The following is a 23,606-nucleotide window of genomic DNA, read 5'->3' as shown; positions in this document are numbered from 1 at the left end:
TATGTTTCTAGGAATTTGTCCATTTTGCCCAGGTTGTCCAGTTTGTTGGCATATAGTAGTTTGTAATATTTTTTACAATCCTTTGTATTTCTGTATGTCAATTGTTACTTCACCTCTTTCATTTTTTATCTTATATATTTGGATCCCCTCCCTTTGTTTCTTTTTTTAACTTTTAAAATATGTTTTTATTGGTTTTTAGAGAAAGAGGAAGTGAGAGGAATCGCGAAATGGAAACATCGATGAGAGAGAAACATCATCAATCGGCTGCCTCCTGTATGCCCCCTACTAGGGATTAAGCTCGCAACCTGGGCATGTGCCATGACCAGGAATCATACCAGTGCCCTCTTGGTTCATGGGTTGATGCTCAACCACTGAGCCACACCAGCCAGGCTCTCTTTGTTTCTTTTCTTTTTTTCCCCAATATTTTTTATTAAGGTATTATATGTGTACATATCTTACCATTGCCCTCCCACCCCACTCCCATATATGCCCTCACCCCCCAGAGTTTTGCGTCCATTGGTTATGTTTATATGCATGCATACAAGTCCTTTGGTTGATCTCTTATCTTCCCCACCTCTCCCTAACCTTCCTGCTGTAATTTGACAGACTGTTTGATGCTTTACTGCCTCTGTATCTATATTTTTGTTCAAGTTAATTCTCTTTGTTTCTTGATGAGTCTGGCTAGCAGTTCATCAAAATTGTTTATCTTTTCAAAGAACAAGTTCTTGGTTTCATTCATCTTTTATATTGTTTTTTACTAGTCTCTATGTCTTTATTATTTCTCTGACTCAGCTAACTCTTAGGGCAAAGATTCCACACCCAAAGAGGCAAGCCAACAGGACCAGAGACTACTACCCTACTCAGCACCCAGCTCTTAAAGCAGAGGTGACATTTAGAGAAAGGTGGTCCACTGTCCCTCCCCCACCCCCAAAGTTCTGGAGCAGAGGCTCATAGATTTTTCCCAGGGGGGAAAGTCATTACATAAGAACAGAGAGCTTTAAAGATTTCTCAAAAGGAACTGTACTTGAAAAAGTGTGTGGGGAAGTTCCAGTCAAAGAGTGCTCTTGAAAATAATGGAGACTTTGGTGCTAAACAAGGAAGAGGAGGATAGATTACCAGAGAGAACCATGGAAAGAGGCATCTAATAAGAGCTTCACTGGGTTCAGAACAAACCTAAAAGATTTTCCTCAAAGACTACCCCTTCAAAAAGGTCTGAATTTAATTGGTTCAGTGTAGAACAACATATGCCTTTGGGCACTGCTGAAAACAATAGAGTAATCATCATTCCATTAGTGAAGCCTAAAAGCTGGATGTAATACTAGCAGTCAGACCTCTTAGTAGAGGTACCACCTCACACCTCTCTAAATGGCTATCATCAACAAACGACAAGTGTTGGTGAGGATATGGAGAAAAGGGAACTCTGGTGCACTGCTGGTGGGAATGCAGACTGGTACAGCCACTGTGGAAACAGTATGGAGTTTCCTCAAAAAAATTAAAAATGGAACTCCCATTTGACCCAGTGATCCCACTTCTAGGACTATATCCCAAGAAATCAGAAACACTCATCAGAAAGAATATATGTACTCCTATGTTCATAGCAGTACAATTTACAATAGCCAAGATTTAGAAACAGCCTGAGTGCTCATCAGCAGATGAGTGGATTAAAAAACTGGTACATATACACAATGGAATACTGTGCAGCTGTAAAAAAGAAAGAACTCTTACCATTTGCAACAGCATGGATGGACCTGGAGAGCATTATGCTAAGCCAAATAAGCCAGTCAGAGAAAGATAAGTATCACATGATCTCACTCATATGTAGAATCTAATGAACAACATAAACTGATGAATAAAAATAGACCCAGAGACATAGAAACATGAAACAGACTCTCAAACCTCAGAGGGAAGGCAAGGGAGAGTCGGGGGAAAGGGGAGAGAGATCAACCAATGAACTCATGTGTATATGCATAAGCCATAGACACAGACACTAGAGTAGTGAAGGCAGGGGGGGAGGGGGATAATGTCAGAGAAGTCAATGGGGGAAAAGGGGAATATATGTAATACTTTCAACAATAAAGATTTTTAAAAATGAATAAATAACAGTTAACCAAGAACCCTATAACCAGCAAAATTATCTTTCAAAAATGAAGGTGAAGTGAAGACATTACCAGATAAATAAAACCTAAGAGAATGTATTGCTAGCTGACCTGCCTATAAAAAATACTAAAGGAAATTCTTTAAGTTGAAAGCAAGTAACCCCAGACTTTAAATCCAAACAAAAAAACTCTAGTAATTATATAATTATAGAAGACAGTATAAAGCATATTTGTTCTCTTAACTGCTTTAAAAAGCAAATGTATAAAATACATTATTATATTATATAACTGTTTTACTGAGCTTTTCACATTATAAAAGTGTAATATGAAAATAACAGCACAAAGAAGGCAGGTGGGAGCCTATTTTGGAGTAAGGAAATGACACTAAAGAATAACTCTAAGTCACACTGGAAAATGAAAAGAACCAGAAATTGTAAATAAGAAAGTTAATATAAAAAACTATCCTACCTAATAATAGACAGACAGAGAGACTAAAAAGGCAATCCCATTTACCATCGCACCAAAAAAATTAAGATACCTAGGAATAAACTTAACTAAGGAGGTAAAAGGCCTATACATGGAAAACTACAGGACACTGAAAAAAGAGATAGAGGAAGATGTAAACAGATGGAAGAACATACCATGTTCATGGATTGGTAGAATCAACATCATTAAAATGTCCATACTACCCAAAGCAATCTATAGATTCAATGCACTCCCCATTAAAATACCAACGGCATATTTCACAGACCTTGAAAGAACTCTCCAAAAATTCATCTGGAATAAAAAAAGACCCCGAATAGCTACAGCAATCCTGAGAAAGAAGAATAAAGTAGGAGGGATCTCAATACCAGATTTCAAGCTGTATTACAAAGCCACTGTTCTCAAAACAGCCTGGTACTGGCACAAGAACAGACACATAGATCAATGGAACAGAATAGAGAATCCAGATATTGACCCAAACCACTATGCTCAATTAATATTTGACAAAGGAGGCATGAACATACAATGGAATAAAGACAGTCTCTTCAATAAATGGTGTTGGGAAAATTGGACAGATACATGCAAAAAAATGAAGCTTGATCACCAACTTACACCATACACAAAAATAAACTCAAAATGGATACAGGACTTAAACATAAGACAGGAAACCATAAAAATACTAGAGCAATCCACAGGCAGCAAAATGTCAGACATATGCCAAAAGAAATTCTTCACTGACACTGCCCCTAGGGCAATGGAAGCTAAAGAGAAAATTAACAAATGGGACTACATCAAAATAAAAAGCTTTTTCACAGCAAAAGAAACCATCAACAAAACAACAAGAAGGCCCACTGCATGGGAGAACATATTTGCAAATGGCATCACTGATAAAGGTTTAATCTCCAACATCTACAGGCAGCTTATACAACTTAATAAAAGGAAGATACATGATCCAATAAAAAAATGGGCAACAGACCTAAATAGAATCTTTTCAAAAGAAGACAGAAGGAAGGCCAAGAGACACATGAAAACATGCTCAACGTCACTAATTATCCGAGAGATGCAAATCAAAACAACAATGCGGTACCATCTCACACCTGTCAGAATGGCTATCATCAACAAATCAACAAACGACAAGTGTTGGCGAGGATGCGGAGAAAAAGGAACCCTCGTGCACTGCTGGTGGGATTGCAGACTGGTGCAGCCACTGTGGAGAACAGTATGGAGTTTCCTCAAAAAACTGAAAATGGAACTCCCATTTGACCCAGTAATCCCACTCCTGGGAATATATCCGAAGAAACTAGAAACACCAATTAGAAAGGATATATGCACCCCTATGTTCATAGCAGCACAATTCACCATAGCTAAGATTTGGAAACAGCCTAGGTGCCCGTCAGCAGATGACTGGATCAGAAAACTGTGGTACATCTACACAATGGAATACTATGCTGCCATAAAAAAGAAGGAATTCTCATCATTTGCAGCAACCTGGGAGGAATTGGAGAACATTATGTTAAGTGAAATAAGTCAGTCAATGAAAGAAAAATACCACATGATCTCACTCATTTATGGATAATAAAGAACATTATAAACTTGAACAAAAAGATAGATACAGAGACAGTAAAGCATCAAACAGACTGTCAAATTACAAGGGGAAGGTTAGGGAGAGGTGGGGGAGATAAGAGATCAATCAAAGGACTTGTATGCATGCATATAAGCATAACCAATGGACGCAAAACTCTGGGGGGAGGGGGCATATATGGGAGTGGGGTGTGGGGAGGGCAATGGTAAGATATGTACACATATAATACCTTAATAAAAAAATTGGGAAAAAAAAAGAAGAAATACAAAAAAAAAACAAAAAAAAACTATCCTACCTAATAATAGACAAATATGCAAATTGACCACACCTTCGCTACACCCAAGCCACGCCCACCAGCCAAAGCCATGCCCACCAGCCAATCAGGGCAAGTGTGCAAATTACCCGACCAAGATGGCGGTTAATTTGCATACGCTGAGGGAGGGAGGAGTGAAGACTGAAGACAACTTAGAAGGAAGAGGGAGGAAAAGCGGAAAGCAAGGTGGCTGCCAGAGGGAAAGCCCGGGCCGGGCGGAGCGCGGCGGGCAGCAGCGGTACGTGCGTGCAGGCGCTGCAGCCGCAACAGTGGCAGCAGCGGCAGCGCACGCAGCCGCAGCGGCCGCTTGCAGGATTCTTCCTGCAAATGGGCTACTAGTAAATATATACTTGTCCTTACTTAGCTTCTTTTAAACACATAAAATTATATAAAGTGATTATAACTATTACTAGAGGCCCAGTGCATGAATTCGTGCACAGGTGGGGTCCGGCCAGCCTGGCCCCAATCTGAGCAGATCAGAGCTGGGCCTGTCAAGAGAAGGAGATGGCAGGAGGTTGGCCAGCCGGCCCACCCCAATCGGGGCCCAATCAGGGCCAGGCTGGCTGGGGGGAGGGGTCGTGAGCGATTGGCCGGTGGGCCCCACCCCCGATTGGGGTTGGGGGCTGATTGGGGGTGGGGGCCCATTGGGGGTGGGGCTGGCCATGGGGAGGGGCTATGGGCATTGGTCCAGCAGGTCCCACCCCCAAATGGGGTGGGGGGTGCTGATCGGGAGCCAGCAGCCTGGGGGAGGGGCCATGGATGGTTGGCTGGTCAGCCCTGCCACCCCTGTTCAGGGTGGGGGGGCTGATCTGGGGTTGGGCCAGGTGGGGGGAGGGGCTGTAGGAGGTTGGCCAGCTGGCCCTGCCCCCTATTGGGGGGGATGATCAGGGGTGGGGCTAGCCAGGAGGAGGGGCTACGGGCTGATCAGGGTGGTGGGGGCCATTTGGGGATGGGGCTGGCCGAGGGGGGCGGCTGTAGGAGGTTGGCCAGCCAGCCTCACCCCCTATTGGGGTGGGGGGTGCAATCAGGGGTGAGGTGGCCAGGGGGAGGGGCTGCAAGCCTATCGTGGTGAGGCAGGCTGATTGGGAGCAGGGCTGGCCAGGGAGAAGGGTGGGGGGGACATTTGGCTGGCTTGCTCTTGATTGGGGTGGGAGAGTCTGATCAGGGGTGGGCCTGCCAGGGGGAGAGGCCGTTGGAGGTTGGCCGGCCGGCCCCACCCCCTGATCGGGCCGGTTCACTGGCCACATTGGGCGTCATAGCAACCAGTCATTACAGTATTATGGTCACTGGCTTTTTATATATAGAGATTGTTGAATTGTCTACTTTAAAACTTACTGCAGAGCTACAGTAATCAGTACAGTGTGGTATTGCCATGTCCAGTATGGCTCAGTTGGCTGAGCATCATTCCATGAACCAAAAGTTCATAGGCTTGATTCCTGGTCAGGGTATTGGGCTTGAGCCCCAGTAGGGGGCATGCAGGAGGCAGCTGATCGATGTTTCTCTCTCACATTGATGTTTCTCTGTCCCTTACCTTACTTCCTCTCTAAAATAAAAAACATGTTTTTTTAAAAATACAGTGTGATACTGACATAAAGATAGATGTGAGTGTCCCCCCCCCCCCCCCCACATCCCGCGTGGTTCAGGGTTCAGGTTCAGGGTTCAGGTTCTGGAGGAAGCCGCACACAAATGAAAGAGACTAGAAAATATAAATTTGGGAATTGGGGGCCAAGCGGGAGCCCAGCTCAAGAGGAAGGACTCCGCTTTGCTCCGGCCTTGCGATCCCTTTTATTCAGGTTTTGAGATACACCCATAGCCCTTAGGCAGGCAATTCCAATGATAGCCCATCAGTAAGGATTTACATAAGACTAAAAGGTGGAAGTTGCTTCACTCCCTTTGCCTCAACTAGACAGTGAGTGCTTAGCTCTGACCCTTGCCAGAGCCTTCAAGGTTAACCAGCCTTCCGGACTACTTGTCCACCTCTCTCTGCTAGTGAAGGCAATGGGCAGCTTCCAACATCTCCCCCATTTCTTTTCCTTAAAAAAATTTTCATCTGCAGGTAGAAATCAACATATGAGAACAAAAATGAGACAAGCAATAATGGTTATGCTGAGAGGTAAATGAATCAGTCTGTAGTAAGTTTCTTTCTGGGCCAACAGTTTTTTGAGTCCCAATTTCAATGTCCAACAGTTCCTTATGTGTACATGTCAGCAATGATATGCTAGTTCTGGATGGTGGGTGAACAGTGGCAATGCAGGTCCGACCTTCTCTGGTTTTGGTCCTGGGCAACCTGCAGCGATGCACAGCTGCTGACTGCTAGTATGGCAAGGTGTCTTCAGCGTCTTCCATCTCTGGACTGTTTCTCCTTTTGTCTTCATGGCTGGAGCAATCTGGTCAGCTCCTCTCTGGGATCCGTTGTTGCAGGAATCCACATGGTCTTGGGGTTGTTTTCTGGAAATATACAAGCATATTCTCGACCAAAGGTTAATAAAGGAATCTTTTCTATAAATTTTATTTGGGATCCTTTTTCATTTTTTGCCCAAATAATTTTCCTTTGGCTTATTTTGACACCATTATTGTTTTCATAGGTGTCCTGCTATCAGTATTACAAATGAAAATTAACCTTCAAAGTAAAAAATTTTCTTGATGTAATTTACTTACAAGATATTTTTCTTACAGGATATTATTCTACTAGCCCCCCCTTTTTATTTAAATATTAGGAGGCTTTTGGAAATTTTTACAATGCAGTCTTGATAACTTTTAATTTTAATTTTTTGCACAAAAATATGACTGTTTTGGATTCATTGCATGTTAAGCAACTTTACTATGAGATGAACCATCAGTAAAAAAAATTTTAATTAATACTTCAGGAACAGTTTTTTGTCCAGTACAATTAATTTTTCTTAAATATTCACTTATTTTAATAGCCAATTTAAATTAATCTGAAATAAGATTTTATTTTTTAACTTCACTTGTCCTAGGTTATGGACAATAAATGACATTAATTGCAATTAGTCTTTGAGTAACTTTACATTAGCTATATTCAGGGAGGCAGAAACACAAATTATTTAATTTATGAGGCCAAATATATTGACTTTTAATTACAGTTCTTCAGATGCTTGAAGAAAACCTCTTTATTTCCTTCCAAAATAATTTTCAGGTTACAGAGGGCTTCATTTAAAAATATTTGTCTTTACAACAAGCAACCTACAGGGCTGCTGCTTAGCATTCAAGCCTACAGCCGAATAGCTAGCTATATTATAAGTAACTTTACATAAAGTTGACTACTATTTTACTGTCAGATTTAATAGTTTAACAACAATCTTAGTTTACCCTGTAAATATTAGTGGAAGAGATTTCAAAATTTTTAAATTTCTCCTCTTTATTAAGCTAGAATTTTATTTTTAAAGAGTATCCCCTTTGGCTAATTTGCATATACAGAGGGATCATAGGAGGTCTCCATAACTTTCTTAGAAGACTTAATCAAATTGCTTACAAAGACATTGGCTTATTCAAAGGGAGGGGTGGGCCTTTGCTGTTTCAAGATGGCAGCCCCCATGGGAGCAGCAAGACATGTGGCTATCATGGCGCTGCCAAGGCAGGCAGTCCTCATGGTGACTGTATAAACTGTTAAAGCCAAAACTACACTGCAGACAAACAGAAATCTCACTAGCTGTTTCTGGTCTTTTAATATAACTTAATTTATATGATACTTGATTATATTTTTAAAAGCTAATTTATAAAGTAATTAAAGTAGGTATCTTTAATTAAAAAGCAAAGCAAATTTAGTAAATGTTTACGTCTGATTCACAAGGCAAAAACCTTGCCCCACCTCCATCCTAATTAAAAATGCAGGCGGCTAGAGGCTTTTTGTCATTTTAAATTGTTTTAAAATTCTGCTGTTAAAAATTTGGCTTTATTTAGAAATTTTGTTTTGTCCTCCTTAGAGGCCAAAACTTTCATAACATTTATAAGTAAAATATAATTATTAATTTTTATTTGATAAAGCTTTCCATGCAATTTCAAGTATATTAGATTGGTAAATTCAAAATATTTCCTTTAAGAAGAGAGAATAATTTCTTGAATTACTCTGGGCCCTTAGAGATCTCCAAGAATCATCTCTCAGTTAAAGCCTTGAAATTGAACGTGGAAAAAACCATCAAACAAATATCTATATATGATATAAAGATCATATTACTTTTTATAATTATCTTAATATATCAATTAAATTTAAAATGATTTTTGCATTAAAAATTTTGGTTGGGAATCACAAAATTAATCCTCTTTATTTAATTAGACCAATAAGCAACATATTTTGAATTCCTAATTATCAGAGAAAACACAACATCTTATTTTCTCAAAAATAAATTTTTATACTTTAGGTATTTAATTACCACAACCACATTTTATCCCAATTTAATTTGAATCCTGAACTTTTAAAGCTGGCAAGTCAAATATTTAGCAGTTCCCAGATTAATAACACTTTACATTTCTAAGAATAAATTTCAAAGATACAAGACATAATCAATTAATAGATTCAATTCTATCCTCTAGATTTTTAATGAGGCAAATTTAGATTAATATTTTAGCATTTTTTCATTTCAAAATATCTAAACATTTAATAAAGTTTATTATTTATATAATTAAGCAAACTTCTAAAATTTTTAAGCCGCCTTTCTGGATGGCGAAATACCATACTTTCCGGCATATAAGACGACTGGGCGTATAAGATTTCCCTGGGTTAAAAAGTCGTTTTATACACCGGAAAATATGGTATATTGGACTATATTGATGGGATTAGATACAATGGATTAGATATATTGGACTACCGTATTTTCCGGCGTATAAAACAACTTTTTAATCCAGGAAAATCTTATACGCCCAGTCGTTTTATACACCGGAAAATACGGTAGGTTTGGTCTTTTCAAATGTAAATTACCACATTCCTTAGCATACTGGGAGAATGGGCTTCCCTATTGGCTTGCCACGTGTCTCTCCCTTCCCCCACATCCTGCTTGCTTTGGGAGAAATTTCAGTAACAGATCTGGCCGAATTTCTTTTCATGCTTAATAGATAAAGACAGATCTTAATTTTTTTTTTCCTTTTTTGCTTTCTGAAGTAATTACTAGCATCTAATTTGGCCAAATTTTGCATTTCCCTGCGAGTTCTTCTATAATTTTTAAACAAAACTTTAATCTCATTGCAGGAGAGCAGATAGCCCTGCCCTCTCCTGACAACTTTGAATTTATCTGCACCAGAGGCGGTTTCAGCAGTGGAGTTTCATTTCTTATTACATATTTTAGATTCCAAATACAAATTAAGATTTTAATTTGAACAAGAAACCACAAGCATACAAACTTAAGCATACAAACCAAAAGTCTATAATAAAGTTTACTTTATAACCTAATTCTGCCCCATTAGCCTGGCTGAAAAAGACGTTCCCACCCTACTTACAGATCGAAACTTCTGCAGCTGATCGTGGGTTTTGCGTGCAGTGAATTTCCCTCACCTATATGGTGAATTCTTCCCCACCTTTTCGGTGAATTCTTCCCCACCTTTTCAGTGTATTCTTCCTTTCTTAGCTCTAGGCAAAATATCATCCCCTCCAGAGGTCCCAAATCGAAGGCACCAGTTGTGAGTGTCCCCCCACATCCCGTGTGGTTCAGGGTTCAGGTTCAGGGTTCAGGTTCTGGAGGAAGCCGCACACAAATGAAAGAGACTAGAAAATATAAATTTGGGAATTGGGGGCCAAGCGGGAGCCCAGCTCAAGAGGAAGGACTCTGCTTTGCTCCGTCCTTGCGATCCCTTTCATTCAGGTTTTGGGATACACCCATAGCCCTTAGGCAGGCAATTCCAATGATAGCCCATCAGTAAGGATTTACATAAGACTAAAAGGTGGAAATTGCTTAGCTCCCTTTGTCTCAACTAGACAGTGGGTGCTTGGCTCTGACCCTTGCCAGAGCCTTCAAGGTTAACCAGCCTTCCGGACTCCTTGTCCACCTCTCTCTGCTAGTGAAGGCAATGGGCAGCTTCCAACAGATAGACATAGATAAATCAAGTAGAATTAAGAGTCAGAAACAGCCCTGACCTGTTTGGTTCAGTGGATAGAGTGTTGGCCTGCGGACTGAAGGGTCCCGGGTTCGATTCTGGTCAAGGGCATGTACCTTGGTTGCGGGCACATCCCCAGTAGGGGGTGTGCAGAAGGCAGCTGATCGATGTTTCTCTCTCATCGATATTTCTAACTCTCTGTTCCTCTCCCTTCCTCTCTGTAAAAAATCAATAATATATATATATATATATTTTTAATATATATATATATATATATATATATATATATATATATATATATATATATATATAAAGAGTCAGAAACAAACCCTCACATTTATGGTCAATTGATTTTTGACAAGATTGTCAAGACTATTTAGTGTGAAAAAATAGTCTTTTTAACAATGTTTCTAGGAAAAGTGTAAAAAAATGAAGTTGGGACCCCTACCTCACACTATATACAAAAATTATCTCAAAAAGGATCAAAGACCTAAATGTCAGAGCTATAAATATAAAACTCTTAGTTTTATAAACTAACATTATAAAACTCTTAGAATAGTCTTAAATCTTTGTGAATTTCATTAGGCAATGGTTTCTTAGATATGACACCAAGAGCACAAGCAATAAAATAAATTAGATTTCAGCAAAATTAAAACTTTTCTACAAACAAAAACATCAACTAAGTAAAAAGATAACCCACATGATGGCAGTATCATATATCTGGAAATCATATATCTGTTAAGGGACTTATACTTAAAGTATATAATCAACTTTTATAAATCAGCTAGAGGCCCGTTGCACGAAGATTCATGTGGTAGGCCTTCCTTCACCTGGCTGCCAGCAATGGTTTTCCTCTGGCACCCAGGACCCAGGCCTTCGCTCTGGCCGGAGTCTGCAGGCTTCTCGCTGATTCTGTCCAGAGTCTGCAGGCTTCTTGCTGACTCCGGCTAGAGTCTTTGCTCCACTCCGGCTGGAGCGCCGCTCCTGTAGCTCCCTCCACCTCCTGCCCTTCTCCTCATAGCAGGCGTCCTTCCCCACCCAGCTGCTCCACGCCTGGAGCAGCTGGGGGGTGGGGCCACTACCATCTTTATCCTGCTAATTTGCATATTCCAGCCTGATCGGCTGGTGGGAGTCATGGAGGTATGGTCAATTTACATATTTATCTTTTATTAGTGTAGATAATATAAAGATAACTAATTTTTTTAATGGGCAAAGGATCTGATAGACATTTCTCCAAAGAAGATAAACAAATGATCAATATGCATATGGAAAGATTCTTAACACCATTAGTCATCAAAAATTGGCAAAGCAAAACACAATGATCTACCACTTGATACCCACTACAATGGCTATAATCAAAATTACAGAAAATAACAACTATTGAGAAGGATTTGGAGAAATTGGTACCATCCTACACTGTGTGGCTGTAAAATGGTACAGTTGCTTTGGAAAACAGTTTGGCAGTTCCTCAGGTGGTTAAACATAAAGTTACCCAGCAATTTCACTTTCAGAAATGAAAACATATGCCAAGCAAAGACTCATACATAAATGTTCATAGCAGCATTATTTATAATAGCCCAAAATTTTATCAACTGATGAATGGCTAAACAAAATGTGGTATTTCCATACAATGGAATATTATTTGGCCATTTAAGAAAAACACAAAATACTGACACATGCTACAATATGGATGAACCTTGTAAACATTAGCTTGCTAAGTGAAAGATGCCAGTCATAAAGGACTATGTAATGTGTGATTCCATTTATCTTAAATGTTCAGAATAGGCCAAGCTATGAGAGACAGAAATTAGATTAGTGTTTGCCCAGGAATTTGGGGGGAAGGGGCTTAATAGGGAGAAATGGGGAGTGACTGCTAATGGCCATAGGTTTTCGTTTCAAGGGAATGTTAATATTCTAAAATTGATTGTGGTGATAGTTGCAGAACTGTGTGAATATACTAAAAACCACTGCCTTGTACACTTTTAAGTAGAAAAGTATGAATTTTATATCAATAAAGCTGATGTACACAATATTTACTTCAAGAACCCTGAGGAGAGCCTAAAAAGATAGTCATTTATGTTTCAGTATACCTACAATTTTGTTAGAGATACATATGACTGCCATATTTATTAAAGATGTTGAGGACAGAGAAAACTGGCTTCAGATAACGAGCCTCAGAAAATCATCAAACACCTCCATTTGATGACACTGATTTGTGTTTCACATAGGCAAGTCAATGTTAATTTGGGGTAAGTAGCTGCATGGATGCATTTTTTAATATGTATTTTTATTGATTTCAGAGAGGAAAGGAGAGGGAGAGAGATAGAAACATCAATGATGAGAATCATTAATTGGCTGCCTCCTGCACACCCCCTACTGGAGATTGAGCCCAAAACCCAGTCATGTGCCCTGACTGAAAATTGAACCGTAATCTCTTGGTTCAACCACTGAGCCAAGCCAGCCGGGCCATGGATGCATTTTTTATTGAAGATTAATGTTTCTTCTGAGCAGTGCTGGACATGAGGAGAGCTAATACAAATGAAATAAAACCCCTCCAGTGTTTCCTAACTCATTGAATGGCACTACCATTCTTCCATTTGCCTAAGAGTTATCCTCAACTCCTTCCTCACTCCCTTTTCTAGTCTATCACCAAGTCTAACTCCTAAATATCTCAGTTTCATTCACTTCTTCCTGTCTTCCACCTTCACCAACCTAGTTCAAGTTACCATCTTTTACCTCAGCTACTGCAGGAAACTTTTAGCTGCTCACCTTGCATCTTTTTCTTTCTTCTATGCCTTTCTTCATCCAGCAACCAGAGCAAGCTTTTAAAATTTAAAATGTGCAACCTTGCTTAATCTTCTACATTAGTTTCCCATTGCTCTTTTTTTTTTTTTCGATGATATTTATTAACACTGGGGACAGTGAAACAAGGAAAGGCCTAAGATTAATAGAAGAGTGTCTAGGTTGGGAAATGAGCCAGTTGCTCTTTTTAAAAAAAAAAAACAAAATCTTTATTGTTCAGATTATTACAGATGTTCCTCTTTTTTCCCCCCATAGCTTCCCTCCACCCAGTTCCGCACCCCACTCCAGTCCTCCCCACCCCACGAACCTCATCCATAGGTGTAAGCTCTCTGTCTAATCTCTTCCCGCACACCACACAACCCCTTTCCCCTGAGAATTGTCAGTCTGCTCCCTTTCCATGCCCCTGATTCTATTACATTCACCAGTTTGTTCTGTTCATCAGGTTTTTTATTCATTTGATTTTTAGATTCACTTGTTGATAGATATGTATTTGTTGTCACTTGGTTGTTCATAAATTTTTATCTTTACCTTTTTCTTCTTCTTCCTCTTTTAGAGAATACCCTTCAGCATTTCATATAATACTGGTTTGGTGGTGATGAACTCCTTTAGCTTTTTCTTGTCTGTGAAGCTCTTTATCTGACCTTCAATTCTAAATGATAGCTTTACTGGGTAGAGTAATCTTGGTTGTAGGTTCTTGCTGTTCATCACTTTGAATATTTCTTGCCACTCCCTTCTGGCCTGCATAGTTTTTGTTCAGAAATCAGCTGACAGTCATATGGTTACTCTCTTGTAGGTAACTAACTGTTTTTCTCGTGCTGCTTTTAATATTCTCTCTTTGTCTTTTGCCCTTGGCATTTTAGTTATGATGTGTCTTGGTGTAGTCCTCTTTGGATTCCTTTTGTTTGGGGTTCTCTGCGCTTCCTGGACTTGTAAGTCTATTTCTTTCACCAGGTAGGGAAGTTTTCAGTCATTATTTCTTCAAATAGGTTTTCAGTATCTTGCTCTCTCTCTTCTTCTGGCACCCCCATAATTCGGATGTTGGTATGCTTGAAGTTGTCCCAGAGGCTCCTTACACTATCTTCATATTTTTGGATTCTTTTTTCTTTTTGCTCTTCTGGTTGGGCGTTTTTTGATTCCTCGTATTTGAAATCTTTGGCTTGATTGTTGAGATCCTCTAGTCTGCTGTTGGATCTCTGTATATTATTCTGTATTTCAGTCAGTGTATGCTTAATTTCTTATTGGTCCTTTTTCATATCCTTGAGGGTCTCACTAAATTTCTTGGAGGTTTCTAGAAGATTCTTGAGCAACCTTATAACCGTGGTTTTGAACTCTATATCCAATAGTTTGATTTCCTCCATTTCTTTCATTTGTGACATGTTTCTTTGTCTCTGCATTTTGGCTGCTTCCCTGTGTTTGTTTCTATGTACTGGGTAGCTGCTAAGTCTCCTTGAGTTGATAGAGTGGCCTTGTGTGCTAGGTATCCTATAGGGCCCAGTGGCTCAGCCTCCCCAGTCACCTGAGGTGGATGCTCTTGGTGCACCCCTTTGTGGGCTGTGTGCACAGTCTTGTTATAGTTAAGCCTTGATTGCTGTTAGTATCACTGGGAGGAATTGACCTCCAGGCCAATTGGCTGTGAGGACCAGCTGTTTCTACACTGGAAGATCTGTTGCACAGGAGACACCCTTATGGTGCAGGACTTGCTTCAGGGGGGCTTTGGTGCTCACCGATACTGCCCCTTGAGTGTGTCTCTTATGGATGTGAAGATTTGTAATCCAGTATGGTCTCACACTGACCACTGAGTACACTGGCTCTTGGATCTCCAAGGAGGTGCAAGGTCAGCCACTGTCTGGGGCTGCCCAGCAGGAGCTACAGAGACATCTGCAGATTCCTCCTCTTTGTATGGGGTTTGGAAGTGTCCAGATGAGGCCCATCTGTGAAGCAAGGCAGGCTGCTGCTGTGGGGCCTTGGACCTTCTTTTGGAAGCTCTGGGGCTCTCTGACCCAGCTGCAATTTGACAGGTTTTATGGGGAGAAAGGACAGTCCATTCATATGCAAAAGCTGATGCACACAGCTTGGGTGGGGTTGTATATTGGGCGGGGCAGGGTCTCTGGGAATCGCCAGGGCAGAGCAAACAGCAATGGCTGCCAGTCAGCCCTGCACCAGAGAGGTCCCTAGGTCTCTGCGTCCCACGCCCCCATGCAGGAACAATGATCACTGCGGGCACCTCTGAGAGAAAGCCGCCCTCACGTTCCTGTCCCGATGCCAGACAGTCCAGTTTCTCCCCGTATGTGTCTGGGTCCCCCAGAGTCTTGCCCAGAACTGGAGTTCAGAGCTAGCGGGAGCTTGTATCTCCCTCCCGATTAAAAGAGCAGCACATCCAGGTGTCAGCACTTTCCATGCCTCCGCACCTCTTACCAGTCTCAATGCTCTTTCTTCACCTCTCTAGTTGTGGAACTTCCACTCATCCAGCTTTCCCACGGTTCTGGGTGGTAGTTGTCCTGCCTTTCAGTTGTAATTTTGATGTGGTTGTGAGAGGCAGCAAGTATAGGTGTTTACCTATGCTGCCATCTTGGTTCTTGCGAGCCAGTTGCTCTTAAACACCAAAATCCTGAATGTGGCCCACAAGGCCATGGTTGCCTGTCTGAGCTCATCTTGAGCCACTCTTTCCTTTACTCTCTGCACTGTTAGCCACACTATATAAGGTCACTAATTACCACCTCCCAGACAAATTTAATGGCCTCTTTCTTTTCCCTGGCCTTCATTATTGACCACTGCCTCCTTATTGAAATTCTCTCTTACTTTTTCCTTTATTTTCTCATCATTCTGTGTGTCTTTTTCCTCTTACTACCCAACTATGAATGTTTCCAATATTCTTTAGTCTTTATCTCTCTACATTCTATACTCTGTCCTTTAAGTAAATCGATTGGCATCAACCATTAACTGAGTTCCAGTCCATATCTATAAACAGCCTATGTGATATCTCCAAAGTTACCTCAATCCCAAAATGATTAAAATAAAACTTATTAGTATCTTGATCCTGTATCCCCAGAAACATTTCTTTCCTATTTCTTCTTTCACTGCCATCAGCATTCTCTCAGCCATTCTATGTACTTTAGAACCATTTTCAATGGTCCTAGCTTATAGTCCCCATATCAAGTAAGTTACCAGGTTCTATTATTTCTTACATGTTTCCATTTCCATTGCCACTATTTTAGTTCTGACCCTCATCACTTCATCCTTAGACTCTTAGAACTCCATTTAAACAAATCTTGCTGTCTGTGTTTTCTCTCACTCTAAACACCACTGGCATTTCAATCTTATTAAAGCTCCAATTTCATCATATCACTTCCCTTCTCATAAAGTTTCAATGACTTCTAATTACCAGCAGAAGAAATTCTGAGATCTGTGGCTTATAATGCAAAATCCCTTACATTCCAGGCCAACATTTCAAAATTATATTCTATAAGATGTTAGTAAAAATCTGCATACCCTGGATTAAACAAAGTTATGTGGTTTCTTTACTGTAAAACTTCCTAAAACTTTTAGTGAACTAATGTGCATTACAATGCTCCAAAAAGGTTTATATAGAATGCAGTATTTCCAAAACATATTTGACCCAATTATTATGACCATCTATTAACATTTTTGTAACACTGATGTTCTAAGAAAAAGCATTTAGGAAATACTGGGGTACCCCCTCCTACATTTCTAGTCTTATTTCCCATTAATTTATTTACATAAAGTGTCTGCTTAGGCCAAATAACTATTAGTCTCCCTGAGACATGCTCAGTCTCAAGTACAATCCAAGTTTTTATTTATTCTGTTTTGCCCATATGGAATGCCCTTCCCTCTCTGATGTCTATATATTTGTAATTTTATTTACATAATTCATATATCTTAAAATTCACAATTTCAAAGTATACAATTCCATTGTTTAGAACATTCACAAAATTGTGCAACTATCACCAGTACCTAACTCCAGAATATTTTCATCAGCCCAAAAAGAAACCCCATAACTATTAGCAGTCATTCCCCATTACCCCTCTCCCAGCCCCTGGCAACCACCAATCTGCTTTCTATCTCTATTTGCCTATTCTGGACATTTCATATAACCCTTGTATATCTAGATCCTACTCATATACTCTAAGACCATGTTTGTTTGTTCAGTCTTTTTTTTATTATTCATTCAGTTAAAATCACAACATTGTTAGACACTGCCAGGCTGTGAATATGTAAAGTAGATGATACTTTGCCTTGAAGAAACTCCCAGCCTAGCAGAAGAGATAGACAACACAGTGTTATAAGTGCTATTGTAGTGCTGTGAACAAAGTGCCATAGGAACAAATTGGTGGGGATAATAACTTGTGGAGAATCAGGGAAAGCTTCACCAAGTAGGTTGCATTTGACCAAATATCGATTCATTTGTTCATTCGTTGATTTATTCATTCAGCAAACACCTATTGTGCCCCTATCATGTACCAGGCACAGTGTTGGATTCTGAGTATACAAAAATGAACAAGACAAATTCCTGTGCCTCAAGGAGATCAACAGTCTGCAGGAGATAAATTATATAAATACTTTCAAACAACCTGATAAGTTGTGTTAGAAGAATTTAATACTTGGTATGGTAACAGAGAGATAGGAGTAACTAACTCTTTGTGAATTTGAAGAAAAAATAAAAGTTTACCAAGTGGACAAGGGGTTGGCATTTCAAGTAGAGAAACTAGACCTCTGACTGTGCCAGCCTAATGCTCTTTTCTTTCACTGAACGAGAATGCTTAATGCCTGTGTTGCTCTGACTAACCCTTAGTTATAAATCTTGTGTAGTCTCTTTATATGAAGATACCTTGTCTCCCCAAAGGCACTATGTGTCCTTTAGGATAAGAGCTTTATCTTGTCCCTCTTAGCATCCTCATTTTCATAGTGTTTTATGCATTGTGATTTTTAAAAATCCTCATCCAAGGATATGTTTTTAGTGGTTTTTGGAGAGAGGGGCAGGGAGATGGAGAGAAAGAAACATCAACTGGTTGCCTCCTGTGCATGCCCAACTGGGGATCAAACCCTCAACCTGGGTATGTGCCCTGACGGAATTGAACCCATGACCTTTCAGACGCTCCAACCAACTGGGCCACACCAGCCAGGGTCATAATAATTATTTTATAGATCCAAATTAGTGAATTACAGCTGAGACAACATCATTCACATTCTCAATGTCATTGACGACTGTTTCCCCTTCCAACAACCTGAGACCTAGTGTGTAGATGAAGGGCTTTAACATGGAATGAGCACATGGGTGCTCCCTTTGTAGTCCATCTCCTGTACAAGAACTAAGAAAGTTGCTCCCTAAGACTGATCCTCTTCACTATTGCAAAATCTTGTACTCATCCATGTTAAACACACTCATAGGGAAAAGGGACCATCTTAGAAATGTACCCTTTGTTCATAGCCAGGTAGATCTTATCAACACTAAAGATTAATATTTTTTTTTAATTACATTTAGTTGATGTTAAGTAAAAACAGATTACCCTCCATAACCAATTTTTGCCTTAAAGGCAAGAACTGAGTTTTCCTGGAGAAGGAATTCTGTCTCAAGACTTTCACAAAAAAGTCCTGCCTAAGTTTCCAGCCTGCTGGCCTGCCACACAGATCTCAGACTCAAGATTGCAACATCAACTCTTACCTGAATTTATAGCCTGTTGGCCTACCCTACAGATTTCAAACTTGCCAGTCCCCGCAATTGTGCGAGCCACTTTATTAAAATCAATATCTCTTCCTCCATAACTCCCTCCATCCCTCTCTCCTTCCCACACGCGTGTGTGTATGCAAAAAAAAAGATTAATGTAATTTCTATTTCAAACACGTACTAATTTGGGTGAAGAAACTTAATAAATTCAATAAAACTGCTTCTTGACAACCTTCTCTGAAAATTAGAGGATTACAGGTAGGTATTAAGGAGATCATTGACTGAAGACAGGACCAAGGAAAGCCCCAAACAAAATACAGATTTTTCTCCTGCTTCAGGGAGACCAGGACTCAGTCCAGGATGGCTTCATTGCTTCTTTGGTTTATGTCACTTCATGAGGTCTTGATCTGGAGTATTCTACAGCTGACAAAGCTTCGAAGTGCTCTTCTGCTCTCCAGGCACACACGATGTCAGCAGAGCACCCATTATTATTTTTTAAATATATTTTTTATTTATTTCAGAGAGGAAGGGAGAGGGAGAGAGAGAGAGAAACATCAGTGATGAGAGAGAATCATTGATCAGCTGCCTCCTGCATGCCCCCAACTGGGGATCGAGCCTGCAACCCGGTATGTCCTCTTAACAGGAATCAAACCTGGGACCTTTCACTCTGTAGACCAACACTGTAGCCACTGAGCCAAACCGGCTAGGGCAAGTACCCATCCTAGCTAATAAAATATTAATATGCAAATTGACCATCACCACAACACACAAGCTGGCTGCCCCCATGTGGACACAAGATGGCCACCACAAGATGGCCAGCAGTGGAAGGCAGTTGGGGGCGATCAAGCTTGCAGGGGAGGGCAGTTAGGGGTGACCAGGCCTGCAGAGGAGGGAAGTTGGGGGCGACCGGGCCTGCAGGGAAGGGCAGTTTGGGGGGACCCAGGCCTACAGGGGAGGGCAGTTAGGGGTGACCAGGCCTGCAGGGGAGGGCAGTTAGGGGTGACCAGGCCTGCAGGGGAGGGCAGTTAGGGGTGACCAGGCCTGCAGGGGAGGGCAGTTAGGGGTGACCAGGCCTGCAGGGGAGGGCAGTTAGGGGTGACCAGGCCTGCAGGGGAGGGCAGTTAGGGGTGACCAGGCCTGCAGGGGAGGGCAGTTAGGGGCAAACAGGCTGACAGGGGAACAGTTAGGCATCACTCAGGCTGGCCGGGGAGTGGTTAGGGGGTGATCAGGATGGCAGGTAGAAGCGGTTAGGGGCAATCAGGAAGACAGGCAGGCGAGCAGTTGGGAGCCAGCAGTCCTGGATTATGAGAGGGATGTCCGACTGCCCATTTAGGCCTGATCCTACCAGGATCAGGCAGTCGGACATCCCTCGAGGGGTCCCAGATTGGAGAGGGTGCAGGCTGGGCTGAGGGACACACACCGCCGTGCATGAATTTCGTGTACGGGGCCTCTAGTTATTTAATAACAATGGGATGCAGCACTGATACAGTCAGTGCTACAATAATTGTGATAGTATACCCACTGTTCTTGGATTTCAGGAAGGCTACCCAGAAATGGAGATTCTCTGGCTAATGATGATGTCCTGGAATATTGGAATATATATGTATGGCAGGAGAAAGTATGTATCTGCTGAAAAATGGTGTGGCCTGTCATTGCGTTTTCTTGACCACCTTGGCTCCCTCAAGAGAATCTATGAAACTCAGGTGAGGAGGGAGAGGCTAGAGGTGGATGGCAGGACTCATGGCAGAGAGGTTCTATCTGGGCTCTCAGTAAAGATTCAATGATACTTTTCTTGGTTAGGAAAGGTTCTTGATCATTGTACTTCTCGGTGGTTCCATAGAACTGCAAGAGTTAGGGGACTGTAAACAGTAATTTCTTAGAGTGAAAACCAGGAAGGATGGTGAACAGGGGGAAACTTAGGGATAGCAAATGAAATCTAATTAAGAGGAATATCAAGAGTGGGCTACGGATAGGTGTATCACTGTCAGTGCTAGTGCATGCAGGGAAGTACTGGCCTCTGTGAACAAAGACTGTTTAAAAAGGTATTTTCTCCAGGAACTATTCTGAGTTGCAGACTTCTAGGCCATTCAACTAACCAGGAGAGGCTTTAGTGGAGAAAAAGTCTTGTTAAGAGCAAAGGATCATTTATGCTTTAGGTATCTTCTCCCTTATAATAGCTGTCTGTCCCTAGAAAACGGGCCTAGTATGAATAGGGTCCCTCTTCCCCAAGAGTGTACTATATTTTCTCCCCAATGTGGCTCAGGTATGGGTTATAGGGGTGGGTAATGTCCAGCCCGCAGGCCACATAAGGCCTGCAAAATCATTTGTTCTGGCCCTACCAAGGCAATCGCAGGTGGGATTAAAAATTCAATAAATCTAGGAGCTTTTTTTTCATAGAAACATAAATTTATATTAAATGAATTATATTAACAAAGGATGTTATAAATATCCAATGGCCCTTGGTAGAACAAAGGTTCCCCACCCCTGGGTTAGAGTATCATGACATCACCATGGCTTGGGGAAGCTTTCCCACATATCCTTTCCCCTCAAGAAATCTATTTGCTATTCTTTTTTCCAGGTGAATATTCTGTATAGTGAGCTGGTGGAAGCATTACATAAAAACAAGGGCTCAATTTTTCATGAAGAGTGATAACTTCTGGAACAAGCCATGTGAGCAGGCCAGCTGACAGCAACTGGGAGAAGATGCATGGTCCTGACACTTTTAATATCTAAATTATTGTTAAACTTTCTCTTACGTTTTTGTTTCTGATTTCTCAGGCCTTATTTTCATGTGGTTAAATAGCAAGTTCTAAAATAAAAGCATTTTGACTCTTACCACTGTGACCAGCTCATTTCTGGGGGGCAAATGAATTTTCCAAAGTGATAAGAATTATATATTGAAATAGTCCACGTGAGAGCAAGATGATTCATGTCCCATATGAACAAAAAAAGAATATTCATCCCATTCTAACACAGGTTGTCTTTTATTCCAGAAGTGCTCAAATTCCCAGTACCAGAAGATAACAAGGAACCACAGGCTCTTCATAAAAAGGACCTTCATGGTTCTTGAGCCCAGCATTGATTGGATTCATGAAATCTTTCTATGGCATCCTTGAGAATTGATTGTCCAGTCTCTATCAGAACATGTCCTATGGGAACTCACAAGATTGCTCTATATACCCTTTTGCTGTCCTATTGGCAAAAAGCCCTTCCTCATACTGAACAGAAATTTGTCTCCCTGTGACAAGTCTGATTTCTCTGTCCCAGATGCCTGTTGGAGAACTGAAGACAAAGTCAGACCCCTCAACTGTTCCTCATACACTGTAGTCACCTCACCTTCCAAGAGCCAAATCCTATGTTCCAGTGAGGTCTGATCCACACAGTGTTCACAGCCTCATTCTGGCTAGATTTGCATTGTAAGATCACATTGGCTTCCCCTTCCACCAAGTTGATTTGTATTAACATTTTTTAATTTTTGATTTTGAAGTACTTTTATATGGACATAGAAAGTGCAAGGAAGCCCAAATAATTGCCCTACACCCTTCACTCAGCTTCCCTATTTAACATTTTACCACATTGCCTTATCATTCTCTCTTTGTTTGTGTTTCTTTCTCAACCACCTGAGATTTAATTTGCAGACATTTTGCTACATTACCCCTTAATATCTCAGTATGTACAGTATTTCCTAAAAACAGGGATACTCTTCTACATGACCACAGTACAACCATCAAAGTTAGGAAATAAACATTCATTTCTACTACTAGAAATGATTCCACTGATTGTCCTAAAAAAGTCCTTCATAGCCCTGGCTGGTGTGGCTCGGTGGATAGAGCGTTGGCCTGCGGACTGGAGGGTTCCAGGTTCGATTCCAGTCAAGGGCACATGCTCTGGTTGCGGGCTCGGCCCCCAGTGGGGGGCGTGCAGGAGGCAGCCAATCGATGATTCTCTCTCATCATTGACATTTCTATCTCTCCCTTCCTCTCTGAAATCAATAAAAATGTACTTTAAAAAAAAAGTCCTTCATAAATTACATTTAGTTGTCATGTCTCATCTCCTGCAAACCAAAACAATTCCTGTCTTTCCTTATCCTTCATGAACTTGATACTTTTGAAGAGTACAGGATAACTACTTTGAAGCAGGAACCTCAACTTGAATATATCTGATGTTTCCTTTCCTAATGACTAGATTCAGTTGATGCATTTTGAGTAGGCATATCACAAAAGCTATATGTTCTCAGTGCAGCATACCAACAGGTTCATAAGGTCAGTTTGTCACATTACTGGTTAAAGTTAACATGGTGTCTACCAAGTGCCTAGTAATTGATAAGTCATTATGAATTACTTTCTGGAAGATACTTTGAGACTAAATATCCTGTTTCTCATTAAACTTTTCACTCACTAGTTTTAGCATCCATTGATGAGTCTTGCCTGAATTAATTTTTACTGTGATGGTTGCTAAATGTGCATTTTCAAATTTCCATCATTTCCCCTTTATTTATTAGTTGGCATTTGTTAGGTGGAGCATTTACTTCTCCCCCACTTATTTATTCATGTTTTTTTTTTATTGAGGAATTATATGTGTACATATCTTCCCATTACCCCC

At 40.8% G+C, this 23,606-nt stretch overlaps 1 protein-coding gene across 1 annotated transcript in view; it reads left to right on the top strand.

Moving 5' to 3' along the window:
* Positions 1-21,654, top strand: part of TEX11 (testis expressed 11) — a gene marked incomplete at both ends in the record, with an annotated part of 446,038 nt that extends 424,384 nt beyond the window's left edge. Inside the window, 2 exons of the mRNA XM_079764448.1 lie at positions 20,543-20,707; positions 21,583-21,654. Of these exons, the coding sequence (XP_079620574.1) occupies positions 20,543-20,707; positions 21,583-21,654 (237 nt within the window). The remainder of the gene's footprint in view (positions 1-20,542; positions 20,708-21,582) is intronic.
* Between the last annotated feature and the right edge of the window lie 1,952 nt (positions 21,655-23,606).

Source organism: Cnephaeus nilssonii (genome assembly GCF_951640355.1).
Source record: "Cnephaeus nilssonii genome assembly, chromosome: X".
NCBI classification, from domain to species: Eukaryota; Metazoa; Chordata; class Mammalia; order Chiroptera; family Vespertilionidae; genus Cnephaeus; species Cnephaeus nilssonii.
Note: the sequence above shows the minus strand (reverse complement) of the source record. Positions and strands in the feature narration are given on the sequence as shown.